The sequence below is a fragment of the Camarhynchus parvulus genome, chromosome Z (genome assembly GCF_901933205.1).
Source record: "Camarhynchus parvulus chromosome Z, STF_HiC, whole genome shotgun sequence".
NCBI lineage: Eukaryota > Metazoa > Chordata > Aves > Passeriformes > Thraupidae > Camarhynchus > Camarhynchus parvulus.
In genome coordinates this window covers 32,430,475-32,454,681 of record NC_044601.1, presented here as the reverse complement: position 1 = coordinate 32,454,681, position 24,207 = coordinate 32,430,475, and the positions used below count along the sequence as shown (strand labels likewise).

At 40.7% G+C, this 24,207-nt stretch overlaps 1 protein-coding gene across 2 annotated transcripts; it reads right to left on the bottom strand.

Moving 5' to 3' along the window:
- Positions 1-15,276: 15,276 nt before the first annotated feature.
- LYRM7 (LYR motif containing 7) lies at positions 15,277-23,138 on the bottom strand. Of its 2 annotated transcripts, none has more exons than XM_030969408.1 (5): positions 23,085-23,138; positions 20,923-20,995; positions 20,241-20,311; positions 17,651-17,732; positions 15,277-15,802 (listed from the first exon to the last, which is right to left on the bottom strand). In XM_030969408.1, exons 1-5 carry the CDS (start codon positions 23,100-23,102, stop codon positions 15,726-15,728), a joined length of 321 nt encoding a protein of 106 aa, XP_030825268.1. In that variant the 5' UTR covers positions 23,103-23,138; the 3' UTR covers positions 15,277-15,725. The 2 variants fall into 2 exon arrangements, with proteins under 2 accessions (XP_030825268.1, XP_030825267.1); XM_030969407.1 differs by having other exon boundaries at positions 22,232-23,132.
- Between the last annotated feature and the right edge of the window lie 1,069 nt (positions 23,139-24,207).

The window sequence follows — 24,207 nt, the reverse complement described above, 5'->3', positions numbered from 1 at the left end:
GATCCCAGATTTCCTATTCCAGATACAAAGCCTAAAAAGTACTACTGTTTCACTGTAAAAGCCAGTAGAAAGTAACTTAACCTTATCAAGCCTGACCTATGACAAGATGACATTCAAACAAGGGCTGTCAAATCTTTTCATGTATGTGTTTGTGAGTGCATACACAAATATGCAAATCACATGCATAGGTATCAGTCTCCTCATATAAGGGAGGATGGTTCTAAAACTGGGCACTACAAGATGAATAAGACAAGGTACAGTTATTTGTACAAGAAGTAGACTAAAATAACAAAATAACACAGACAGGACCTGTACTAGCAGGACCTTTCTCCCCCAACAGTATTGTTGCATTCATCTCAGACACACACTGAGAAAAAAAGGACTTGACCTCCACAACATTACCCAAAGTCCCAGGCCTTTGCCTTTTCTCCAGGCCTTTATATGCTGGTTTTAGGTCTGCTGACATGTCATGGAAAACAAGGTTAAAGAGGCAAAGGCAGGTGTTTTCTTCTTACCAAACTAGTGGAAACCCTCCCGTGTTATTTCACACACCTTCCTCTTTGGGGGCAAATTAATTTAAAGATGAGAAATGAGAACTGCCTCTGCTGATATGTCTTCACAGACCTGTGCGGAGAAGGCCACCCAGGTGCATGAGCAGGTCCTGGATTGCATAATGAAAACCAGCACTTTTAAGTAGATACCCTCAGTCTGGTGCCCTAGAGGGCCAAGCTCTTGATTCCATTAATATGGAGGAGACATTTCCCCCTAAGGAAACTCTGCAATGCCACTATAACCTTTCTCTTTTTCCTAGCCTCCTTTCACAGGTCTGCTTGTGGCCAGCTGCAAGGTGATGCTATTCATGCTGTATATTCTGTTCCAGGTGAAGGAATGTCCTCTTTGTTGTGATTATGTGCATAGATGCTGATCACTCATACTCACTTTCCCCGGGACTATCTTTCACCCAATCCTGCCCATGTGTCCTGACTTTGTACAGGGTATTTGGGTGAAAAGCAGAGCAATCTCTGGTTATTCTGTACAGTCACTGTGGTGCACACTCATCACCCTGCTGCTTCTGTGCTGTGCATGCAAACACACGCCCAACACTGCTGAATTTTGCAGTGGCCCTGTTCCTGCAGCTAAATGCAGAATACAGAAGAGAGACACAGTAACTCTGAAAAGCAACTGTGGTGTCATGCAAACAGCAGAACCTGACTGTGGCTCTCTAGCTTTCTCTGCCTTTGGGAGCTATAACCTGCTCTAGTCCTTTCTGCTGACAGCATATCTTTTTTACCCTCAGCTGCCTTTAATGCACTGTGGATACACAGCCAACATTCATCTGCTCACTCAGCCAGACATCTGGAGCTCTGTGGCATTTGACCTCTTCTTCACTCTGGACCAGGCAGCGTGGGCAGGTTTCATTACACTCCCTGGTGCCTTTATGTTGCCACACAGATGGACACTCCAGACCCTGACGTGGATACCTCACTCCTGCCTTGGCTCCAGATGTTTGCTTCAGACAGGATATGTAAGTAAAGGAATCAACAGCTAATTTCATGAAGGGAGGAAAGGAGGGGAGTTATTACTATGAAAACAATATTGTGCTTGCAGGGAAAATACTTTGGACACGGGAACTTCAAAGTAGGACAAGAGTGATAAGAAACAGATCTCAATCAGAGCTTAATTTCCTGTTTTCTGTTCAAAACAGTCCTATGTTACAACCAGTGCAGTATTTCTATCCTTGCTAGGTCAGGGAGATTTTATCCTAAACACTGCTGATTGCTATGATCAGAATATGAAGAAATAACAACACACAAAATATTTTTTCTACAAAAGATTTTGACCTGGTCTCTTTCTGCTGTTCTGGTAACCCAGCTGTGACTATGGATTCTCACAACCTACTACCATGATTACTAAAACTTCTTTCTCTTTGGCTTCCCATTGCCATTTAATCTATAAAGCAGATCTTAGAACTGTTCAACTTGTATAAACCTGGCCTTGTCAACCCTCTTCATTACCTTTAGCTCAAGGCTGCTGTTATGATCTCTCAGTCAAGTGAGAACCAATTCCCCTCTAGGAATTCAGCCTCTGATGCATCTCACCCTCTACACAACCAGGCTGCTACCCTCACATCATGGTTTTCTCTCTCTGGAGGTGCCCTCAGTCTCTTTCTGAACATCTCCGGGTTCTTTTCTTCATGAAAATCATGGAAGCACACAGAATCACAGAGTATATGGAGTTGGAAGGGACCTACAAGGATGATCATGTCCAACTGCTTGTCTTGCACAGGATGTTCCCAAGAATCACACCATGTGCCCAAGAGTATTATTCAAATGCTTCCTGAACTCTGTCCGGCTGGTGCTGCAACCACCTGCGACCACCTGGGGAGCCTGTTCCAGTGCCCAGCCACCCTGTGGGTGAAGAACCTTTGTCTGATATCCAACCTAAACCTCCCCTGACACAACTTTAGGCCATTGCCTTGGGTCCTGTCCCTGGGTACCAGAGAGAAGAGATAAGAGAAAAGAAAAAAAAAAGGAAAAGGAAAAGGAAAAGGAAAAGGAAAAAAGGAAAAGGAAAAAAGAAAAAAATAAGGGAAAAAGAAAAGAAAAGAAGAGAAAAGAAAAGAAAAGAAGAGAAAAGAAAAGAAAAGAAAAGAAAAGAAAAGAAAAGAAAAGAAAAGAAAAGAAAAGAAAAGAAAAGAAAAGAAAAGAAAAGAAAAGAAAAGAAAAGAAAAGAAAAGAAAAGAAAAGAAAAGAAAAGAGTTAAATCAAAATTATGTCTATCTTAGAGTACTGTTCCTAGCAAGATGGAAGAATGAAGAAATTTTCAGTATTCTAGAACTGCAAATAGCCCTCAGCCTCTATACTGGCATCAAAATGCAAATGTAATCTGCATAGTCATAAAGTATTTGCAACCTAAAACCAATACACGTCTACACCTAATGAAATAACAGGGACAAATCTGGGCTTCTGAGCTGATTGTGGCTTGCAAACACTCCAACTACAGGCAGTACCTGCTGCTGACAGATTGTTCAACAAGAGAGGGCTCTGTAGGCCCAGAAGCTGTTGGATCACATTGAATTCTTTGGCTAAAGGAAGAAAAATTTTAGCCAAAGGGAAGAGTTTCTGTGGTCAATATAAATCGCTTTTCCTAGCTCTTCCTCTGGTTGTTGTATTCACCTGGCTTAGCTGATAAGGAAATTCCAGACAGGAAGCTGTTATGCTGCTGAAGGGAACTAAAAAACCCCTGTGGATTTCCAGGGGTCTGGAGGCAGCCGTTGAGGAGCATCATGATCTTTTCAGAAATTCTCTGCAATGTCGTCTTACCCAGCTCTTCATGTTGGGGCGATGTCCATCTCCCACAAAACACCAGCCACCTCCCACGCCTTCCCCGGTAGCTCCTCCCTCTGCTCATGCTCTGGGAGTGGCTAGTGACCCTGAGGCGGGTCACGGCTAACCACTCCTGCCTAACAGAGCTAGGGGCCGGCTACTGACCAAGGTGCTAGGTGATGCTGGCAGGATCCAGTCCTGGCCGTTGCACTGTGGGAGAGGCCATCATGGCAGCAGCACTGTTTGGGATACTGAAAGTCTGGGGGTGACTGTGCAAGGAGGTTAGGACGCTGAAAAGTGCAGCACTCCGAAGTCCTGCACAACCCACTCCCAAGAGTCAGTAACAGCAGCTGCAGGCTGAGTGTGGGTACAACTATCCCTCCCTGCTCCCATGCCATGCACTTCCCTGAGCAGTGCCCTGGGGACTGCGTCAACTGTCCCTCACTTGGTTTCATTCACTGGGCTCCTTAGGGTCAGCTGGAAATAGGCCTGAGTTCTGTCTGCCCTTTGGAACTCTGAGAAGGCACTTCTTATAGAATCAGCCTTTTACCTAGACTACCAACAATCAGTTCTCCATTCACATCTCTAGCTTTCCTGTTTTTCCTGCAAGGACACATTATTACATTTAATAAAGGAGCCAAGAGCACAGGTGAAAGCCATAAGACAACTATGTTAGTGTTTGTTTCCATCTAAGGCTGTTCAGGTACACAGATGGGCAGAAAACTGCAACACTTTATTGTGTCAAATGTACAGTTCATAAAATCAAACACATCATTCAAGATACCCTTTCAGTCAGGTGCTACCTGTTAAAGCATTAATATGCCATAAGTAAAGGCACAAAGATGAGCATAACAAATGAGGGAAGTTACAGTGTCTAACTTGCCTTTGAAGCAGCATGTCCACAGCTGCACAGCTGTGGAAGCATTCTGTAGTGTGAAGCTTTGTCAAGTTTCTTGGACAATTTTGTTGCTCCATACCAAAATGCCATGCGCAAGCACAGGTTAGAAGGTCTGAAAAAGGCTTTGTTGGTGCTCTCTGCAGTTGGTTCTATGACTTGTCTTTTTGGACTGATACGTTACACACACATATGTATATATTTAACTGTACTAGATATACTTCTTAGATAACAGCCACATTGCCAGTAGAGATAAAACACACAAGACATGAAGCACAGAGCCACTTTCTCTGAAAGTAAATCAATCACCATGTTAAGGATCTATACAGATATTTTCCAGGGTAAAATTTAAAATAGCTTCAGAACTAAAATGAGAGGTTATGCATTCTTTCTATTGATTTCTGTATTGCTTTTAGACCACTGCATACCCAAAGGCATGCAGTGCACACAGGAGCTTGGCATGCTTTGAAGATTATGCCAAATTCTGTTGCTTTATGCAAGAAGGTGAAATCAATGATATTGCTCCTGTACACAAGACAGAAAAAATTTATTCCAAAGTTCCTCATTTCCTTGGCAAACTGTCCTTACAAAGCATGCTGCCAGTTCTGCAAGCTTTTAAGCAGTGGATTTAATTAGGCTGTTTATATAAGCAGAAGCATATATTTGTTCAAATGCTGCCCAGTTCAAATTCTATGCCGCAGCTGAAATTTTTGTATGAAGTCATGCTTTAAGGAAGTAAAACACTCCTTACTGAAAGCCCTTTCCCACTGCTGTGGTAGTAATGGTGTGGGTGAGTGCCACAGAACTCGGGGCTTTAAAATTGTATTTCCATACAGCACCTTTCTTCTTCCTTGTGAGATTGATGAGCAAAGATAAGGCAACAAGAAGCACCAGCCTTTCTGGTTTTAATGGACTCAGGATATCCACAGTGATTTACATGTTGCATATACAGCTATCTGACATGGAGTAGGCTGCTGTTAACTCTTCTCGTGATTCAGGGGTAGCAGAAACATTAATCACTCAAAAAGAATCATCTGAGGTATTATGTACATGGTTAGCATCAGTCCCTATATATTGAAAAAAAGGAAGAATTTTGGTTCTCAGGAAGAAATGATAAAAATCATGATGGAAAAAAGACAAGACAGATAGTGGCCAACAGACAGAAAAGACAGAGAAAAAACACTCTTTTCTGTACATAGTCTAAGTCTGTTCTGACTCTTGTACACAAATCAGAGTCTGCTGTGGCCAACATTACATAGGTAAGCAGAACTAGAACTTCATACTTACAAGAAATTCTTCTCATATTCCTAAATAGGTTTTGAATGAACCTGAAATGTGGAATGGGAGCAGTGGAATCCTACTGATTCATGTAGATTGAGTTTTCTCATGTTTAACTTCTTGGAAATACCAGGAAAGTCCCTGCAAATAATTTTTAGCCATTATCATTTCAGGAGTCGTATGCTCAGAATCCATCTGCTGGGTAAGGACTAAATAACCCATGCTAATACAGTGTTAACAGCCAGTAACTTTACAATGTCTGTGAAACTGGCTCTGCATGGAGTTCATAAAGAGTGTGCTGCATTGGTTTAGCACAGTAAGATTTTGGTGGCTGGGGGGCTTCTGTGAAAAAAAGATCCAATGCCAGTTGTCTCCAGGATGGTCCAACCTGTGGCCAAGGTCAAGCGCATCAGCAATGGTGGCAGTGCCTCCAGAACAATGTACTTATGAAGGGGGAAAAAACATGTGCAGCAGCAGTCACAGCCAGAGAACAGAGGAGTGAGTGAGTGCACATGACAGCAAGAGCGCTGCAGACACCAAGGTCAGTGAGAAGGAGGGGCAGGAGGTGCTCCAGGGGCTGGAGCTGGGATTCCCCTGCAGCCCCTGGTGCAGACCAAGGTGAAGCAGCTGTGCCCCTGCAGCCCACGTAGTTCCACAGCAGAGCAGAGATCCACCTGCAGTCCATGGAGGACCCCACTCTGGAGAAGATAAATGTGCCTGAAGGAGACTGTGACCCTGTGGGAAACCTGTGCTGGAGCAGGCTCTTGGCAGGACCCATGAAGAGAGGAGCCCAGATGGGAGCAGGTTTGCTGGCAGGACTTGTGACCCCACAGGAGACCCTGATCCTGAAGGATGGTATGCTGTGGAAGGGATTCATGCTGGAGTAATTTGTGAAATCTGTGAGAAAAACTCATGTTGGAGAAGTTTGTGGAGGGCTGTGTCCTATAGGAGGGATCCCACACTGGTGCTAGAGAAGAGTGTGAGCAGTAAAGCATGAACAGGAGCTATTCTCTACCCCTCTGCACCAGGGGGAAGGGGCAGAGAAAACCAAGAGACAATTTTGGAAAGATGGGAAGGGTGTGGGGAAGGTATTTTAAGATTTGGGTTTGTTTTCTCATTATCTTAATCTGATCTTATTTATAAAAAATTCAACTACTTTCTGGACATGGATCCTGTTTTACCCAGGATGGTAACAGGTGAGCGGCCCCTCCCTGTCCTTATCCTACAAGCCTTTTGTTATATTTTCTCTCCCCTGTCCATCTGAGGATGGGATGGGTAGAGCAGCTTGGTGTATACCTGGCATCTAAGCAGTGTCATCCCACCACACACAGGTAGAGTTCCAATGCTCATATATAAACCATTAAGACAAAAAAAAAAAGAAGACCAGCATCTCACTGGATTTTCACCTTTTTCACCTGGCAGGAAAACTTCTTACTATAGAGATCATGGACTATAGAGGGCTATAGGTATACTCCCACCAAGTGCAGCACAACAACTCTTTTTGTTCTCTCTTTCTCCTTGTCTCCTCATTTTCTTGTAAGCAGTGGTGGAGATGTAGGAATCTCTTTCCCTTTCAGCTTGTGCTGCCTTCAGTGTGGTTGAGCACATTGCTTCCAAATTACTTTAACAAATATATATCTGGTGTAACTCATTATTTTCCAAGCCTCCAGCTGAATCCTCATTCCTACTCATTCTAATGTTTCTATTGAACATGCTCTGATACTGTGGGTGTTAAGATTTCAAACATCCTAACAAAAAGGGTGTCTGCTTTACAGGAGACAATACTTCAGTATGAGAAGTCACTGATCACAGACTAACTGACATCAGTGAGAGCTGCATTTCATGCTCTTCTTGATATTCTGTCTGTGTTTTCCTCTTTTCCTCTGGTTATGGCTGTCAAATTGTCCCAGCCTCACCTTACATTCTGAGGGCATATATTTGCAGAGTAATCATGGCACATAAGTGTGCTATTTTACACCAGCCAGCAGTACAGCTCATTCTTCTTAATTTCCTTATGTATATGGATACTGTCTTGGAGATTATTTAAACTGTTTAGTTTATCTTTAGTTTATCTTAGACCTTATTCCTAAGGTCAGATTGGAATGAACACTAAACATTATTTCTTCACCTGTTGAATAACTTTTAACATAGCTTTTCCACCTCTATTTAGCAGCTCTTAGGAATTTCTATATATGTAACAGTCCTCTAAATAAAACAAAAATAAATACATAAATAAAATAAACACAAAAATTCTTAATTTTTTTTTGTTGTTGCTAGAATTTGCAGAGCCTCATTACTTCCAAAAAGGTGGGGGGTTTTAGGATTCAATGGGATTTTAGTTTCAAATCTGTTCCAGATATTACATCTGGTCAAAGGCTATCCAGTTCAAGTGCTATTGCGGGCTTTTTTTGTTTGTGTCTTTAAACTTTTGTCTTTCTCTAATTATTTTCCTCCTTTGACATGAAGTAGAGGACATAGCAGAAGGAGAAATCCCAGAGAGACCATATGACTTAACTTTTGTGGGTTTAGTTACTGTATATTTGATAAATTACTTCACCTTTTAGAAAAGTGAGTTTTAAATTAATGGAATTATACAAGAACAAAATTATGAAATCTGCAGCAAGCTTTACTGGTTGTCTTGATCACAGACACAGTGTTGTTTATTCTTTGCCCAGGTTTTGGGGGCTTTTTTTGCACTCCTTTTCTCCTGCATATTTGGTGTTCTGCCCTGAAATGGATAAAAACCATGTGCCGACATTTGCATGTTTCTTCTCTATTTTAAGTGTTTGTAGTTTGAAATATTCATTGAAACGTGGTTTAGAAAATACTGAAAGAAATTGCAACTTGCATCTTAAAACAGAATTTCAAACAAATCTCTCTTAGGGCAATGGGAAGTACATCAAACAGCATACTTTAAAGTATGATTCATCCTTTGATGTAGCTGATGCATCATAACATGTTTCTCATCTGACAAAGGCGGGTAATGCACCCTTTACAGCCATGTGGCAAGTGTTTTGTCACTGGAGCCACAGGTTCCCTCAATTTTGCCTTTTGCACAGCAGCTAAAGCAAAGCAGTACTGAGAAGCATATCTGTCACAGTTCTGCCCACCTGAGGCCTTGCTACATGGCTTTTCCTCTGAACACACATTAAAGGCATATCAAAAGTAACCTCACAATTTCTAGAGTCCTCCTTTTTTTTTTTTTGTTTGTACTGTTAGTCTGACATAAGTTGACATGTTTCATTTTCTCACACCTAACAAGCTTATAATGATTTAACTCCATATTTTGATGAAATTGTGAGAAGCTGAGAGTTTCCTACCTAATGTGTGAACATCTACAATATTATCAGAAAGTAATATGGGTAAAGATTTGATGTGATCTTCCTCATCATAACATTTAAGAAGTTTATAGTCCTCTTTCTCTTAGAGGGGAAATTTTCTTCCTTCATTCTCCAGAAGGAATAAAATATACAGCCAGAAATCTCCACAAGTCTTTGCAACTAAGTAATTGTTTATCTAAGTCCCACTAAATGCACCTGAAATAAAGTAGAAACAGGTAAAATACACAGAAAAATTGACTGCAAAACAAGTAATTGACCCTAAACATCTCTGCTCAAAGAAATTATTTTCTGAACATGCTGCAGTTCTAATTATGACTGCAATGAAGTCATAAGACCAAGCACAAATTAATATACTCTTTGCCTTTACTATTTCTATATTCAGTCCTGTGTTCCTCTTTAATCCGAACATAATCAGTCTTCTTTCCATCTCCAGCCTGCACTGCAGACTATAATTAAACGAGGAAAATCTGACATTTATCTATAGGGGGAAATTGTTTAAAGAACTACTTAGTACATGGAATTTTTTTTTTCCCTCATGCAGAATTAGTCTTTAATATTCCTTTATTCCATCTACTTTTCCTTCTATGCATTTTAATGCTCTTGCTCTCATTCCTATGATCACTCATTTTGGACTTTATTTATTGGTTTGACAAAAACCAGACGTAGCTCTGCTGCTATTGGACAATACTGCAGTGTCCAGTGAGACCACTTGACTGCTTGTATTTCCACAAAGCATGTTTGGAGGAAAAATTACTGAGGAAACCACATGCACAATCAAATAATAGTGACCCAAAAAAAATTAAAAATCTGACATATTCTTAATATTAAAGGCTTCTTCAGGGGTTATTTTCAGGTAGGTAAGAATTCCTTCTTCGTTTGTTCTCAGTGCTACATCAGAGATCTCTTCCGCCGATACAGTATAACATGTTACAGAATAACAAGCAAACTGTTACAAAGGTTACTATATATATTATGTAGCCTTTGAAATATTATCCAGGGACATTACAAACTGAAAGCCGAGCTCTTCCCCTTGTGACACGGATAGCCACAGCTATGTGAGAAAAATGCAGGTTTGTTCCTCCCTTGTCCTTAAAAGCACTTTTTTTTCATGGGTAGTTTGTGCTGAGCTGCCAAAAAGCCTCCAAGAAACTGACTTCAGACTGTATCTCTGAGCATCAGGAGAAAATCTGAGGCAAAGGATAGTGGCCTTCCCAAGGACAAAACACACAAATGGATGGATAAAAGATCCACAAGGCAACAGCAGTGCTGGGTCTTGTGCCGGTGGACAGCAGCAGAACACTTAATAAATGCACACTTGGAACAGCAAGGAAGCATTACAACGACCTTTTTGTTTTTTTCCTTTACCAACTGACCTGGGAAAGTGTAGAGTATTGTACAGGTCACTGCTTGTTTTGACTAGCGCAGTTCTGGTGCACAGTGAACAGAGTGACAAAATCCCCGTGCTCGGTTACGGAGATGACTTTCAGCTGGAAAAGGTGGTTCAGGGCAGCTGAGTCAACCTTCAACCACGGCCACTGGCCTCAGGGAACAGGGCAGCCACTGCTACAGCAGCAGGTGTGACAGCAGGACTCTTCCCACTTTTATGGCCCAACACAAAGCATGCCATCCTCTCCCCCAGGTTCAAGAGGCCATCATTCACCACCTGTTTATTTAATCCTGACTAATCCTGGACTCAAGCCACAGCCTTTTGTGTAGATGAGATGAAAACTGAAGGACACACCACAAGGAAAAGGAAAGCATAATTTGAAAAGTAGGTACCTTTACTCCACCATCTTGAGGCAAACCAGATTACTGAAGCTCTAACTAAATGGAAATATTTGTTTCTAAAAAGAGCAAATTATTTAAACTTATTGCTCTTTTTCAAAGTATAAAGACATGACCTTCCTCTCTTTTCCTCTCTGCAGACTTATTCTTGCTGGCAGAAAAAAAAAGCCATGACACACAAAAAAGCCATGACTTCACTAGTGAAGTCTTTCAACAGAATTAGGTATTTAGATATCTATGCCACAGATTTACCCTCAAAGAAGCTAAATATACTTTACCCTCAAAGATGACTGGATTTGGACTATCAAAATATCAAATATGTATAACTGTAAAATCATGGAATCATCAAGGTTGGAAGAAACCTCTAGGATTGCCAAGTCCAATCATCAACCCAGCATTTCCATTGTAACCCCTAAACCACTAACCCACATCACCCAGCACCAAACCAAATGCCTCTTAAACACTCCAGAGATGGTGACTCCACCTGGGATGGTAACGCCCAGGGTAACCTATTCCAATGCCTGACATGTCTTAACAGTGAATTTATTTTTTCTCTAATATCTAATCTGATTCTCCTGTCTCAGCTGAAGGCCACTTCCTCTGGTCCTTTCACTGCAGGGACAGTAGAAGTGACCAACCCCCGCAGCCTCCTTTCAGGGATTTGTGGAGAGCAATGTGGTCTCCCCTGGGCCTCCTCATGACTAAACAAATCCAGCTACCTCAGCAACTCCTCATAAGGCAAGTTTCCTAGACCCTTCACAAGCCTTGTTGCCCTGCACTGGCCACACTCCAGTGCCTCAATATCCTTAATACGAAATGCCAACCTTAATACTCAATTTGTGTTCCTATTTGTGCTTTGTTTTAAATAATTATCTTCCCATAAAATCAAAGATCAAAGATTTGACAGACTACCAAACTTCAAAGGTAAGGACTGAATTTTGCAAGTAGTTTGGAAAGAGTTATCTGAAGCTGGGAAGTATTAGGTCTCAGCTCTTCCTGTAAGCTGGTCAGCCTTTATTTTTAGTTTTCAATTGTCAATATTTCTTTTCCTTTTGTAAAGGAAGTTTAAAGTACTGCCAGTACTTGAAGCTGTATTTACAAGTCCAGTGTGATACAAACAGGGCTGATAATTTTATGCAGCATTCAGACTACCTCAGCTCCTTCAGCTGGCAGGACCTCTAAGAAAAAGATTAAATGCTTATGTCACTGAAGTTGCTGCAGGTTTGCTGATCTCATGTTAGCTGAAAAACTGAGAACTCAGCTCCTTAGGGAAGGTACAAGCCACCTTTCCATATTAAACTTTTAATGCTACTTCCAGATCAAGTCTTTGCAAAATCACTTTGTGGTTTAAAAGCACTCCCTTGTAAAATTAGCAACTAAATGCTTCCTTTACCAAAGTGCACAGGAGCAGAGAAGGGGATTAATTTTCCCCTGCTGTGTTAGAACAAACACCTTGTTTCACCTGAAACCGTTAAGAGTTCAACACAAATCCTACCCACACAAACCAAATCAATTAATAGATTAAATCTATCACCTGTGTTTTATGAATAGTAGGCTATAGAAAACATACTAACACCATGATTGATCCCTATCCTAATCTTGCAGAAAAACATGACTGAAGAAACCTCTTATTTTGAAACTATTAAATAAAGAAGAGGGAAAGGTGGTTAGCACAAGAGCAGAACTTAGTGCTTTAACTGGAAATACACTTCAGATGTATCTCATGCCCTCAATAAAGCTACGGTGTATATGAAATCAACACTTTGTAAAAGAGAATACCAAGGCAGAAGGCTCTAACAGCTGCATCTCTGGCAGACAATGCCAAAAGCTGAAGCATAAAAGACGTGTGCTACATGGAATCACCAAGGTGGCATCTGTTCTGCCAAACTCTGCACACATGTGACTACCTTGAACAGATGTGAAACTCGCCTGTACAAGCCCAGGTCTTGCTAAGTAGCACTGCTGGTGTCCCTGTGAAGGGACAATGTGTGCTGGTCAGATGGCACGGACCTCTTGGCTCTGGCAGCTGGGCTCTGGCAGATCCGAACAAGCACCGAGGCTTTTCCAAGAGCACCTCCTGTCTGCCTGCAGAAGAGCTCTATGTTGTTTTTTTTTATATAGACATAATAAAACCACAGTCTAAAGAATGTTTACCTTTAAGGCATATCTTTTATGATTCATGATATATACTCTAGAAGTAAAGGCACATGCATTTGCTTTAAAAATTCTGCTGTTCCAGTAAACCTAAAAAACTTAAATGTAATTGAATTTTGTTACTGTGAGCCTATTCAACTACAATTTCTGTTGTAAACAGAAAACTCTTTTCCCCTCCTAAGCCATTAAGTGAAAACCCCTGTAATGACTTGAAAAGTTTCACCTAAGACTTCAACCTTTGCAAAGAGAGTTTGCAACAATAGTTCCTTTTTATTTTTGATTATTTGTATTAATAAAAAAATATATATATGAACAAAATCCTAGCAATATCAAGAACGGATTCATACCCAGAGTGAAATTAAAAAGGGAAATGAAAACTGGAGTGATGGCTGGATTTTGGGATGCAAACCAGCAGATAAGCATGAAATAAGGGGAAGAGGAATAGTATTTACGACCAACTAGCATGAAGAAGCCTTTAATTACCCTAATAAGCAGCTGGTTATTATGCAGGTTTGTGAGATTTTTTCAAGACTGAAAAGTTAAATTTGAAGAAAGCGAACACCTACTGGGCTCAGACAGTAACCAAATCTGAGATACTTTTAGGCTCAGTAACATATTTGGATTCCCATTTACCTTGGTCTATATATCCCCTGGATTTCTATTTAAGATCACACTGAATAAGAGCAAGCAATCGGGCTGTCAGCCTCTTATGTCAATAGCCTTTTTTGTGTCATCTTGATTTTCCTCATCTCAACACTGAATGAAGAAAGAATTTGGTTTGTCTTTGCTGCCAGGAATGCACAAGGACAGCAGAAACATGGAATGTTAATGCACACACCATAAAGATACTGCACAGGAGTGTAAAAACAATCATTCTGAAGACCAATAAACTGTACCACCTACTTTTACAAGGTACTTTATTTTCACCAGTTGTGTAGGTTATTCAAGTGACTCATTCTGTATTTTTGAGTATTCAAGATATTTGTAAAATGAAGGACACAAATGCCTGTTGAATTGCAAGCCTGATCCTGTAAGTTGACACTTCCCTACTGTATTTCTACTGATGTATTCTTACTAAAAATAAAACCCTGGAACACATAACAGCAGAACAATACCAAAACAATAGTCACATGACAAATTTCTCCACTTGTGGCTTCTTTGAAGAGCATATAGAAGACCACCGTCTACCACTGATTTCAGTGAAGTCTTTCACTACCTATTTTGCATGGTAACGGGCAATACGGTTTTACATCTGTAGTGAAAGAGTGAAGACTTACCAGGCATCAGTTCCACAAAATCAAACTGAAGGCTAAAATCTCTAGGACTACACCCACAGCCTAAGGCATTGGCTATGAGAGGTGAATTCCTCCCAATTCCAACATGCCATGGGATGTTGACCTTAATGGTTAGATAATTTCCCAGTCTTGCCAGACCCCTGTTTAATTACTTCTGCTTAAAAGTTAGTCATTTCACCCGAGGCAATGCTCTCCTTTCTCTTTCCAGTTGCCACTACCTTGTATTTTCTCTTTCTGGCATATGACTCTCTTATGCCCCTTATAGGGAAAAAAACCAGTCACTGTAGGCAGGCTGCAGAAGGATGGGAAACCAGACACAGAACATAGTCCTTAGGGAAGTAAACAATACCAGGGGCCTAGAACAGGACATCCCCTACAGGCGGACATTTGTTTTGTAGTGGTAGCCACTAGAATACAACAAATGGCAAGAACTTCTGTCATTTAATTCTATCTCCATCATGTGCCTGGTGCCTTTTAGCTACAGTGCAGGGAGTATCAGTGCAATTCAAAGAGGGTTACTGACAGCTGTATTTCCTGCTCACTGCCCTGGCCATTGCAGCCAGAGGCAACAGTTTTAAAGAAAGGAGTGCTTGTCACATTGACATGCTTTGTGAGAAAAAGAGACTGGATGAAGGCACTCGTTTTCTGATTTATTCAGCCAGTCAAGCCTAATCAGTACACATACAGATAGGCAATTCTGACACCTTGGAGACTGAGATAACAGGTACAGCAGGACTCATGAGGTGAGACGTCTTGTCAGACTGCCTCACCCCTTTGTGAGGTACTTAGATCCTAGGGTTGTGCCTGCTATCAATTTCATGAAGAAAAGATTCTATGTATCACTGCAGTTGTACCTCCTTCCAATTAAAATGGAAGTGAATGGATCATTGCAGTGAATTCCACAAGAAACAAGGAAGTATCCTTTAAAAAATGCAAATTATTAGGGCTTACTAATCACACTTTTCATATATTCACTCTAGGCAAGTTCACTTGCAACTAAACAGCAAGGCCCTTTGCTTGGGAAAATGCCTCAGTCACTCAATGATTACCAGTTAAAACACAAACCACAAATTCAAAAACCAACATCCTTAGGTTATGTTGTGTCTAAGTTCTCTTGTGCTGTCACCTGAGAACTCAAACCCTAACATTCCTGCTAATTCCCAAGCGTCTAGGAGAAAAAAAACACTAAACATGCTCTCCCATCTGTAAAACACAAATAATTTATTCAGATAAACATTTAAGAATGCTCTCAAGCATCACAATATACTAGTGTACAATTAATGACAACTTCAGAAATCATGCTGTTGGTACAAAGCATATATGTAACATTAAATGCCACAAGATGATTTTTCATTACTTCAAAGAAGCTTATGATTGACAATAAACTTAAAAATAAATATTATCAGTATTCAGTACTCAATTTAATTTTTATATAGCTTTGAACAACTCTGGATTGCTGGGAAACAATCTCTGTCTGAGAACTGTCATAATCAGAAACATTCCTGGCTGAAGTAACACAATTCATGAGTGTACTTTAAAGTTCTGTGAAAGTATTACTATCTTCCACAGAACAAGTGCATGATGATATACCAGCACTCAATAAAATCAGTGAGTTGATTTCAGTCTCTTTTTTCCTGGTAACAATATTTCCTCAGGATTCTTGCTTTTTTGTTGGTTTATCTAAGTAGGGAGTGTTGTCCTGTAGCAAATCTTTCCTGGGTATGAGTACTGAAATAGAAAAAAAAAACCAAACAAAACAGTAAGACTATAATCTTATGAAAAATACTGGGAAAATACTATTTCAAATTCTAAAGGTGGTTTTACATTTACAAACAAAATATTCAGTTACTAAAATGAGGATTTGAACTTGTGGTAAGTAGCATCTATCTAGCATCTAGATATCTAAGACAAAATCATAGTAAGATTTTACTTTCAGCTGACTACAATAATGTTTTCCCATCTCCTTTTATAAGCATTGAAAATTTTGATATTAAGAAGCCATAATTGTTAAACATGTACTGTTAGTTCGGTTATGGGTTAAAAGGGTAGTTATAAGAAATACAGTACTCAACGGTACCATAATACACCTAAGTAAAGTGCACCACACCCCAAGCAAAGCCAACGAGCCTGGACAGAACTGTAATGGGCCAATCAGGCCCCTTAACCTTCATACAAATGAAGGATCCAAAAAGAAACCAATCTAAAGGGACATAAAAGGACAAAAGGGGGCATCTGACCCACTGAATTCATGCCGCTCCATCTGGAACATCGGGGACATCCCCATTGTTTTTAACAATTATGACCACTCTGATGAGTTTAAAAAGTACAATTTTGTAAAAATAAGTACATAATATGTATGCTTGGCAGCCAAAAATTAAATTTAAAATTAGCAGTGACTATTAGCAGGAATCCAGTTGAAAATGAAAGAGAAAACATTATTGTGCCATTGTTGTGTGTATAAAATGCCTCGCTGCCCACAGTGTGCAGTGAATAGCAAGAATAGTCACAGGCTTTCACCTGTTGTTTCTGAGAGCTGTTTCATGGGGGAAGTGAACAAAGAGGAGGCAACAAAGGACTTAAAAATTCATGAACAGCTTGGTGAAAATGAAAAGTAATTGAAGAGAAGCCCATTGAAGATAATTAAACCAAAAAACATCCCTGACTCAGGAAGAGCTGCCAGGTGTGAACAGCTGAAAGAGGTGCAAATTCTCTTGTCTGTTCCTATTCTTCAACTATTATCTGCCTGGAATCATCGTGGAAGACTTGACACTGGTCCAACTTATCTTTGGCCTTGATTATAATTGTTGTTTTAAAATTAAATGTATTACCAAACCTAAAACTGAAAATTGGTACAAAACTTCCCAGACAACACTAAACAGAAGTAAAAGGAAACAATGTACACAGCTGAAGATTTCCTGTATTCTCTTACCGCACAGCTGTATGCTGAGCCTATCTACTCTTTTTGACTGCAAGATAAAAGAACTTCTAAACCAGGAACCAGGATTTCAAAATTTGATAGACTTTGCATTGAGGTAATCGCTCTGTCACAAATCTCATACAGCATAAAACCTGAAAGTGAGATTGTTGGAAAAAGGTTTTGGAAATGAACACTCAATTCTCAAAGAAAAAGCTTTTTTATGGTCAGTGTAAATACTGCACTAGTTAATGCTCCTCAGACAGCTCCTCCCTGTTTGGCAGAGCAAGCACCTACAGACAGGTACCGTGGCTACTGCGTCTGGACATATGCTGACTTATTAGCCTGTACATGCATGCTGACTAGCTATCTAATTGCTGGCCCTCCTAATAGTTACAGCTAGTTAAGGGACATTAAAAGTAATCACTGCCTCTTTTCTACCAGCCTCCATACCTCAAAACATTTGTATGGAAATTTTGTACCTTTGAAACCTTCACCTGTCCCAGGTAGTGACATTAATGCATAGCTTACATTAAGAATTTTGCCAGAGAATAACAGACAGGCTATTTGCCTCACTATCCCTTTCCTTAGTTTCATGTTCTATATTTATTCACTTAACTGTAACATATTTAAGTATCTTTTTAGCGTGCAGGCTTACTCACCTATTTTGTCAGAATCTGTGTGAACCGCCTGAATAACAGAAGTTCTGAGAATCACTTCAACATCTGAAGCGATTTTAAGAAGCTAGTAATAAGGAACAAGAAGAGAGGAACAAGAGAGTAATTTGAATTATATGTGACTGTTTCTGAAGATATTTTCCATACCAGACAGCTATTCAAATAATAAAATCATTCAGTTATACTACTCAGTTACTTACGTACAATGTATATATACATTGCTTTTGCCTTGGGGATCCTGGAATAACTTACAGGTTGACATGTTTGACATGGAGCACATAGTGAGGGAAACTCGGGCTCAGTAACATACACCAGTACATACATCTATGTACCCAATTAAAACTGCAAACAAATAAGGTGAAATGCAACCACAAAACCAATTAACTGGTTTCCAATGATCAAAGACACTCACTCATGCCTCAATAACATTCAACTTCCCATAGTGAAAGGGCAATCTCATTCTTTCAACACTACTGCTCCTGAAATAAGGAGACAAAAACAAGGGCAAAACATGACAAGAATTAAGAATACTGAGTTTTCACAGTAGAACTGTGCAGAAATAAGGCACTACCTAAAGACTACCCGAGGTATTAGTATTTGGCAAAAGGCCTAGAATTCCTTCTCTCACTAAGAGGTTAAGCTGCAGCACCCTTGTTAGCTTTGCTGCACCATTAAAAGAAGCCTAATACTTATTTGCCTAATATCTGTGTCAGAAATAAATGAAATTGCTCAAGTGAGACATTTCAGGAGACATGCTCACGCTAGGAAGCAGCGTGTACCAACAGAAGTGGATCTTTGCAAAGGCTAGAGCTCAATACTTGCCATCCACACTGCAAATTCTTCTCATGCTCTTCCCTTTTAAGGGCTTGGAGCAGGTACCCTTCAGTTCCCCCTGCTGAGAGCCCATTAGCAGCCAGGCTACATGGTCCTGAAGCACAGCTTCCTCTTCAGATTGACCTTAAGGGAATTCTGCTAGCTGGTCTGACACTTGACAAATCACAAGACAAATCACAGGAAGTGGAACTAACCAAAGTAACTTCATAAGTGCACTCCTGATCTGAACAAAAACTGGTGCATTAGATTCAGCTGCCACATTTCTCATTCCCATACTGTAGAGAGTTACCTCGATCTCCTTATGTCACTGCAAGCTTGACATGTACAAGTACATACAGATACAAGTACTTGTTGTCATATTAGAATACACTGTAGTTTTCTATTCTGGCTGGTCAATACTCCATTTTTTAGTTGCTGTCCAAAGCAGAACATTAACAGCATCACATTAATGCAAGCAAGTGCTCAAACATTCTCAAGTCTCATATAAAACTTGGTTCAGTTCCTCTGCAATTAAGTCTTTTCAGTGTGTACATGTAATAAATATGACAGCTTCTGTGATGTTCTAAGAGCGTGTAGCTGGGATGGAAGTCTATCTTTCACTGACACAGTTAATCAAATATCAACTATCCCATATTAAAAAGTCACATATGTGTAATTTGTAGGTTGCCTAGAAAACAAATACAGATTTCAGAATTGCAGCAAATCTTCTTCCTGTACATCTATTAAAAAAAAAACCAACAACCCTGAACACATAACTTAGCTAATCAGACAGTGGTAACACAAACACTGAGTATTATTACAGGAGGCTGATAATAAGCAGAAATTCAGGAACTCCTAACTAAAAGGTCAGAACTATTTACATTACTGTTCTGTGGCTGGCATGAGGAAAAGGTTTACATTCTGTTTATTCAAGGGACAGATGTAGGCACTTTCTTCCAACCAGTGCCCAGTGACAATGTAAAGACAGTCTGATAAGAGGCTGAACGACAAGGACTAAGTTATTCAGTCTGTATGGATGTTAATAGCTAAAATTATCTAAAACACAGAAGCTCCCTTTCAGTTCAGAGTAATTGTCAGAAAAAACTGACTCAGCAAAAAGTGTTAAGGCAACAATCGAGCAAAGGTAACTAACTTAGTGAATTAACAGAATGCTCCACTTTTAATGCATGGTAAGGAAAGAAGAAGCAAAAAAAAAAATCCCTGTAGTATAATTAAGATCGACTACAACTATACTATACTACAATAAATCATAATAATTTTGCTGGTTTTGCCTTCCACAAAGACGCTGAATCATTTGTGACAGTAACTCAGCAGGTTGTTTAATTTGTCTGGTTTTTTCTGTTTGCCTAAACAACAGTGAGCAGGTACATTTAAGGGACCACAGTACAGATAGGTATTACAAGCAAAGTATAAAATATTTACATGAAAATTGCTACTTCATACATTATCTCATAAAATTTTATTATAAACTTCGAAATAATCATATTGAACTATCAGAACACACTTTCTACTTACATACTTTTGTATGTACAAGATTCTATAACACAATATTAATACTATTGGTGGTAACTATATATTTATAAACAAAGATCCATGTAGATGTCTTTCTAAACCAACTTGGCTTTCATGATGTCTCAAGCTGTTTACAGTGGTTTAGAGATCCTTTAAGCAAAAAACTAATTTCTAAATATTTGTATGTGAAGTGGGAAAAAAACCCAAACAACAGAAAGCAATAAAATACCTCATTAATCTTCTCTTCAGATGCCTCGTCTCGGTTATTTCTGAATTCTTCATTTATCTTTTGTCTCGCAGCTAAATAAAGCAAACAAAAAACTAAAGAGTGAACAAAAATTGTATTTTGAATTTGTCGCTGCCCCAAAGTTAAGAATCTCAAGTCCTTTATGGCACAGTCCTGGGGCACTCTGATCAAAGTATTTCAATGAAAGACCTCCATGTAATTCACATGATGTCATATTTTAAGTTGAGTGATATACAAATAAAATAAGATTCCCAATTTAGCATTCTGTATTGCATACACAAGGTACTAAAAAAGCAGGATTAATCCCTTGAGGAAAAACCACACATAGAGAATTAATTAGTACAGCTAACTATGCTCTGGCTGGACTGAAGAGAAGTTAAAAAAAAAACCAAAAGAAAAATATCTCCCAAGAAGATCAGAAACATTTTAAAAAGAGATGTTTCCCTTCCAAAATATGTGTTGGGTGCTTGAATATAAGGACCATTTTTTTGTTTCAAATTAAAGGATATCTCATTATGGACACACAAGTTTTCCCAATTATTACTTGAAAATTATGGGAGTAATTTGAAGAAAGATTACATTAAGAATTATCTTTCTCTGCATTCCAAGAAGAAAGTTCCTCGAAACACAGGTAAGCACACACTACACAAAACAAGTATCTCACCTTCGAGAGCTTTGGTATCATTTTTAAAAACTTCTTGCCGTGTTCTGTGTAACAACTTAAAAAGCTTCAAAACCTGCCAATACAACATCAATAGAATTAACTTATTTGCTAGCAGGATTGTTAGTTAAAATGAACATGTTACAGCTGAAAATGTTTTGGTTTAAATTTCATGTTCTTTCCATTCAGCACAGAATTTGATATAGAATCAATATCTAAGAGGTTTTACTTAAATTCCTGATTAAATCACTTGCGGTCAAAGCTGCTGTGATGTCATCAAAATCTTAGACAGGTCTAGATATGTCAAATTACTCTAAAATGCTGGCACCACATCCTAAATAATTATTTGGCATGATGGAAATAAAATCCTGAAAATACATGGACACAAGCATTATTTATTGTGCCAATGTCAAATAAACCCAACAGAACTGGAATAACTCCAAAGGTCAAGTTACTTGAAGGAATTATCAAGGTTACATCAGTGCATATTCTCTAGCTATTGAAAAAGATAGAAAAAGAAATGGCTGAAGTATTCTCACATAAAACTCTTCTACAGGTGGTGTGGCAAAACCAATGCAAAGTCCTTCCCTTAAATACAACTTCCAGGTCAGCAAACGAACACTTCAGTAAAAGCAAACACTCAGAAAGTTAGGATTTACAGTGTAGAGAAGACACAGCTGAATATGTATGAAAATAAAACCCCCAGAGAATCACAGCTCACAGCGATGTGGTTTTGGTTGATCATTCACACAGACTGCAATGAATCACAGAAACCCTCAAATCCTTATGAGACTTTTTTGGTGTCTGCCACAGACTGAAAAGAAACTCTGACAACCACCAGAAAAACATAATCTTGAAAACAATATGCCTTTTGAAGCTCCTTCTAGTACTTCCTATCATGTTGTGGCATCTCTAGAGGGCACAATTCCAAGTACTTAATAATAATCTCAATTTGTTCTCTCACAATTAGTATGCCAAGTATTTTTAGAAGGACACAGAAGAAACACAGAGCTGCAGCTCAGAAAAAACACAGCAAATGAACAGAGCCATGTTGCCTTTAACTGCACCATTCCCTAGATGGATGAATCTGTGGAAGGTAAACTCACAGAATTAAAACTCAACAAATAAACTTCTCGTTTTGCAGGTATTTTAATATCCTAAAATTTTTATTCCCATATAGTATATTTGCCATCTTTTCAAATAGCAGATTAATATTACATGTGGTTTTATGCTGAACACATGTATGGCAAAACTTAAATTTTTTTATGCTTATTTTCAGCAATTTGTGAGCCATTTTCAGGCATCTTCCTACCCATAGAGAAGTCCATGTTCTAGGTTCTTCACAAGAGGAGAAGGAGGGGCACCAATCCCCTCTCTGGTATCCAGTGACAGGATTCAAGGGAATGGCCTGAAGTTGTGTCAGGGGACACTCACGCTGGCTATCAGGAGAAGGTTCTTTACCAAAAGGTGTCTGGGCACTGAACAGGCTCCCCAGGCCAGGGGTCACAGCACCAGCCTGACAAGAGTTCAGGAGGCTTATGCACAACTTCCTCAGGTACATGGTGTGACTCCTGGAGATGGTCCTGTGCAAGACCAGGGGCTGGACTCCATCATTTTTGTGGCTCTCTTCCAGCCAAGGATATTCTCTGGTTCAACTTCTCCAAACCCCTCCTGGAAACTTTTCACGACGCCAGCCGCAATGGTGAAAAGCTGAACTAGATGGTCTTGATCAGGATGTATTAATGCAGACACCTCTGACCTCTACAGCCACCTGCATTAACAGAGAGCTCCGCCAATACCCGTCGACTGTACTCCCCAAACTAGGCTTCAAGACACTTCCGAAAGAGGCACCGACAGGAAATTACACAGCAGTAATGAAAGGGCTTATTAATTCTTAGGTCCCTGTTTTTCCCTAGCTTACTCTCACGTGCTTCTGATGTATTTTACCCTCTGCTTATCACACTTCTCGCTTTCTTTTCCCGCAATGGCCTTTGCGCGCAAACCGCTACATTCCTTTACCTAGTTTTTTATTTTCTTGTCCTGAAAGTCTATGGTTTTTGGCTCGACAAAAGCTACAAAGCTGCAATCTCCCAGCACGGACAGAGTACGTGCGTTTGTGTGTGTTTGTGTGTATTTGTGTGTGTTTTTGTGTGTGTGTAACTCGCCTGCCCGCGGCTCCCCATGGCGCCCGCCGCCGGCACCGTCCCGCGCCGGAAGTGCCCCGCCGCCGGAAGTGCCCTTCAGGGACGAGCCGCACCCTCCCGCACTGCGCCGGTGCTGCCGCCAATGCTGTCCCCCGGGGCCACCCGCCGCCGCCGCCGTTCCGAGCAGCCCTTGTGCCCCCGCGGCGCTGCCATGGCCGCCGGGGCTTAGGCGGCCTTCACGGACTCACAGAAGGGGCTTCCAGCCCAGCCTGGAACGGACCACACGGGCCCATCTGGTCCAACGTCCCTGCTCAGGCAGAAACTTCCCAGAGTGCACGATTGTATCCAGACAGTTCCATCCCCAAGGGGAAGACTCCACAAATTATCTGGACAATCTGCTCCTGTACCCGCTCACCTGCAGAGTAAAGTTCTTCCTCGTGTTCAGAGAAACTTCCTGTTTCAGAAACATCCATTTCTGTCCACTGTCCCTTGACCTGTTGCTGGGCACAGCTGAGAACAGCCTGGATCCTCCTCTGACCCCTTCAAATACTCATAGACATTGATGAGGTCCCTCTCAGCTGTCTCGGGCGCAGCTCCCACAGCCTTTACTTAAAAGAAAGATGCTCCAGTCCCATCTTCACTGACCTCCCCTGGACCCACTCCAGGACCTCCATGTCCCTCTTGCACTGAGGAGCCCAGAACTGGACACAGCACTCCAGATGTGCCTCACCAGGCACAGCAGAGGGGCAGGATCACCTCTCTCCAGCTGCAGGCAATGCTCTCCCTAATGCACCCCAGGGTCCCATGGGCCTTCCTGGCTATCCAGACAGAGCCAATCCTCCGTGTGTCAAGGTCTGGCAGGAGGCTGCCACTGCCTGCAGGAGGAGCTCAAGGGGGTCCACAGCAGGCAGGCAGTGCTGCCCACAGGCTCCTCATTCCACTGGAGTGGTCAATGGCCCAGAGACCCCTGCCCTGCACGGGGAGCTCAATGGGGATGAGGGGCTGCTCCCTGCCCAGGACCCTCTGCCAGGGGCTGCACATCATTGCCCAGGGTGGCACAAAGACCAGTGTGTTCTACTCCTTCTTCTAAACAAAACGATAATTGTTTCAAATGGGTAACTGGACAGCCATCAGTTTCTGTGTG

Coding starts and splice junctions, on each gene's coding strand:
- LYRM7 (XM_030969407.1), bottom strand. CDS start 22,480: ATGTACCTGAGGAAGTTGTGCATAAGCCTCCTGAACTCTTGTCAGGCT. Junction 17,733..20,240: donor CTGAAGAGAAGATTAATGAG/GTATTTTATTGC, acceptor CCTTATTACTAG/CTTCTTAAAATCGCTTCAGA. Junction 15,803..17,650: donor CACAGATTCTGACAAAATAG/GTGAGTAAGCCT, acceptor TTTCTATTTCAG/TACTCATACCCAGGAAAGAT.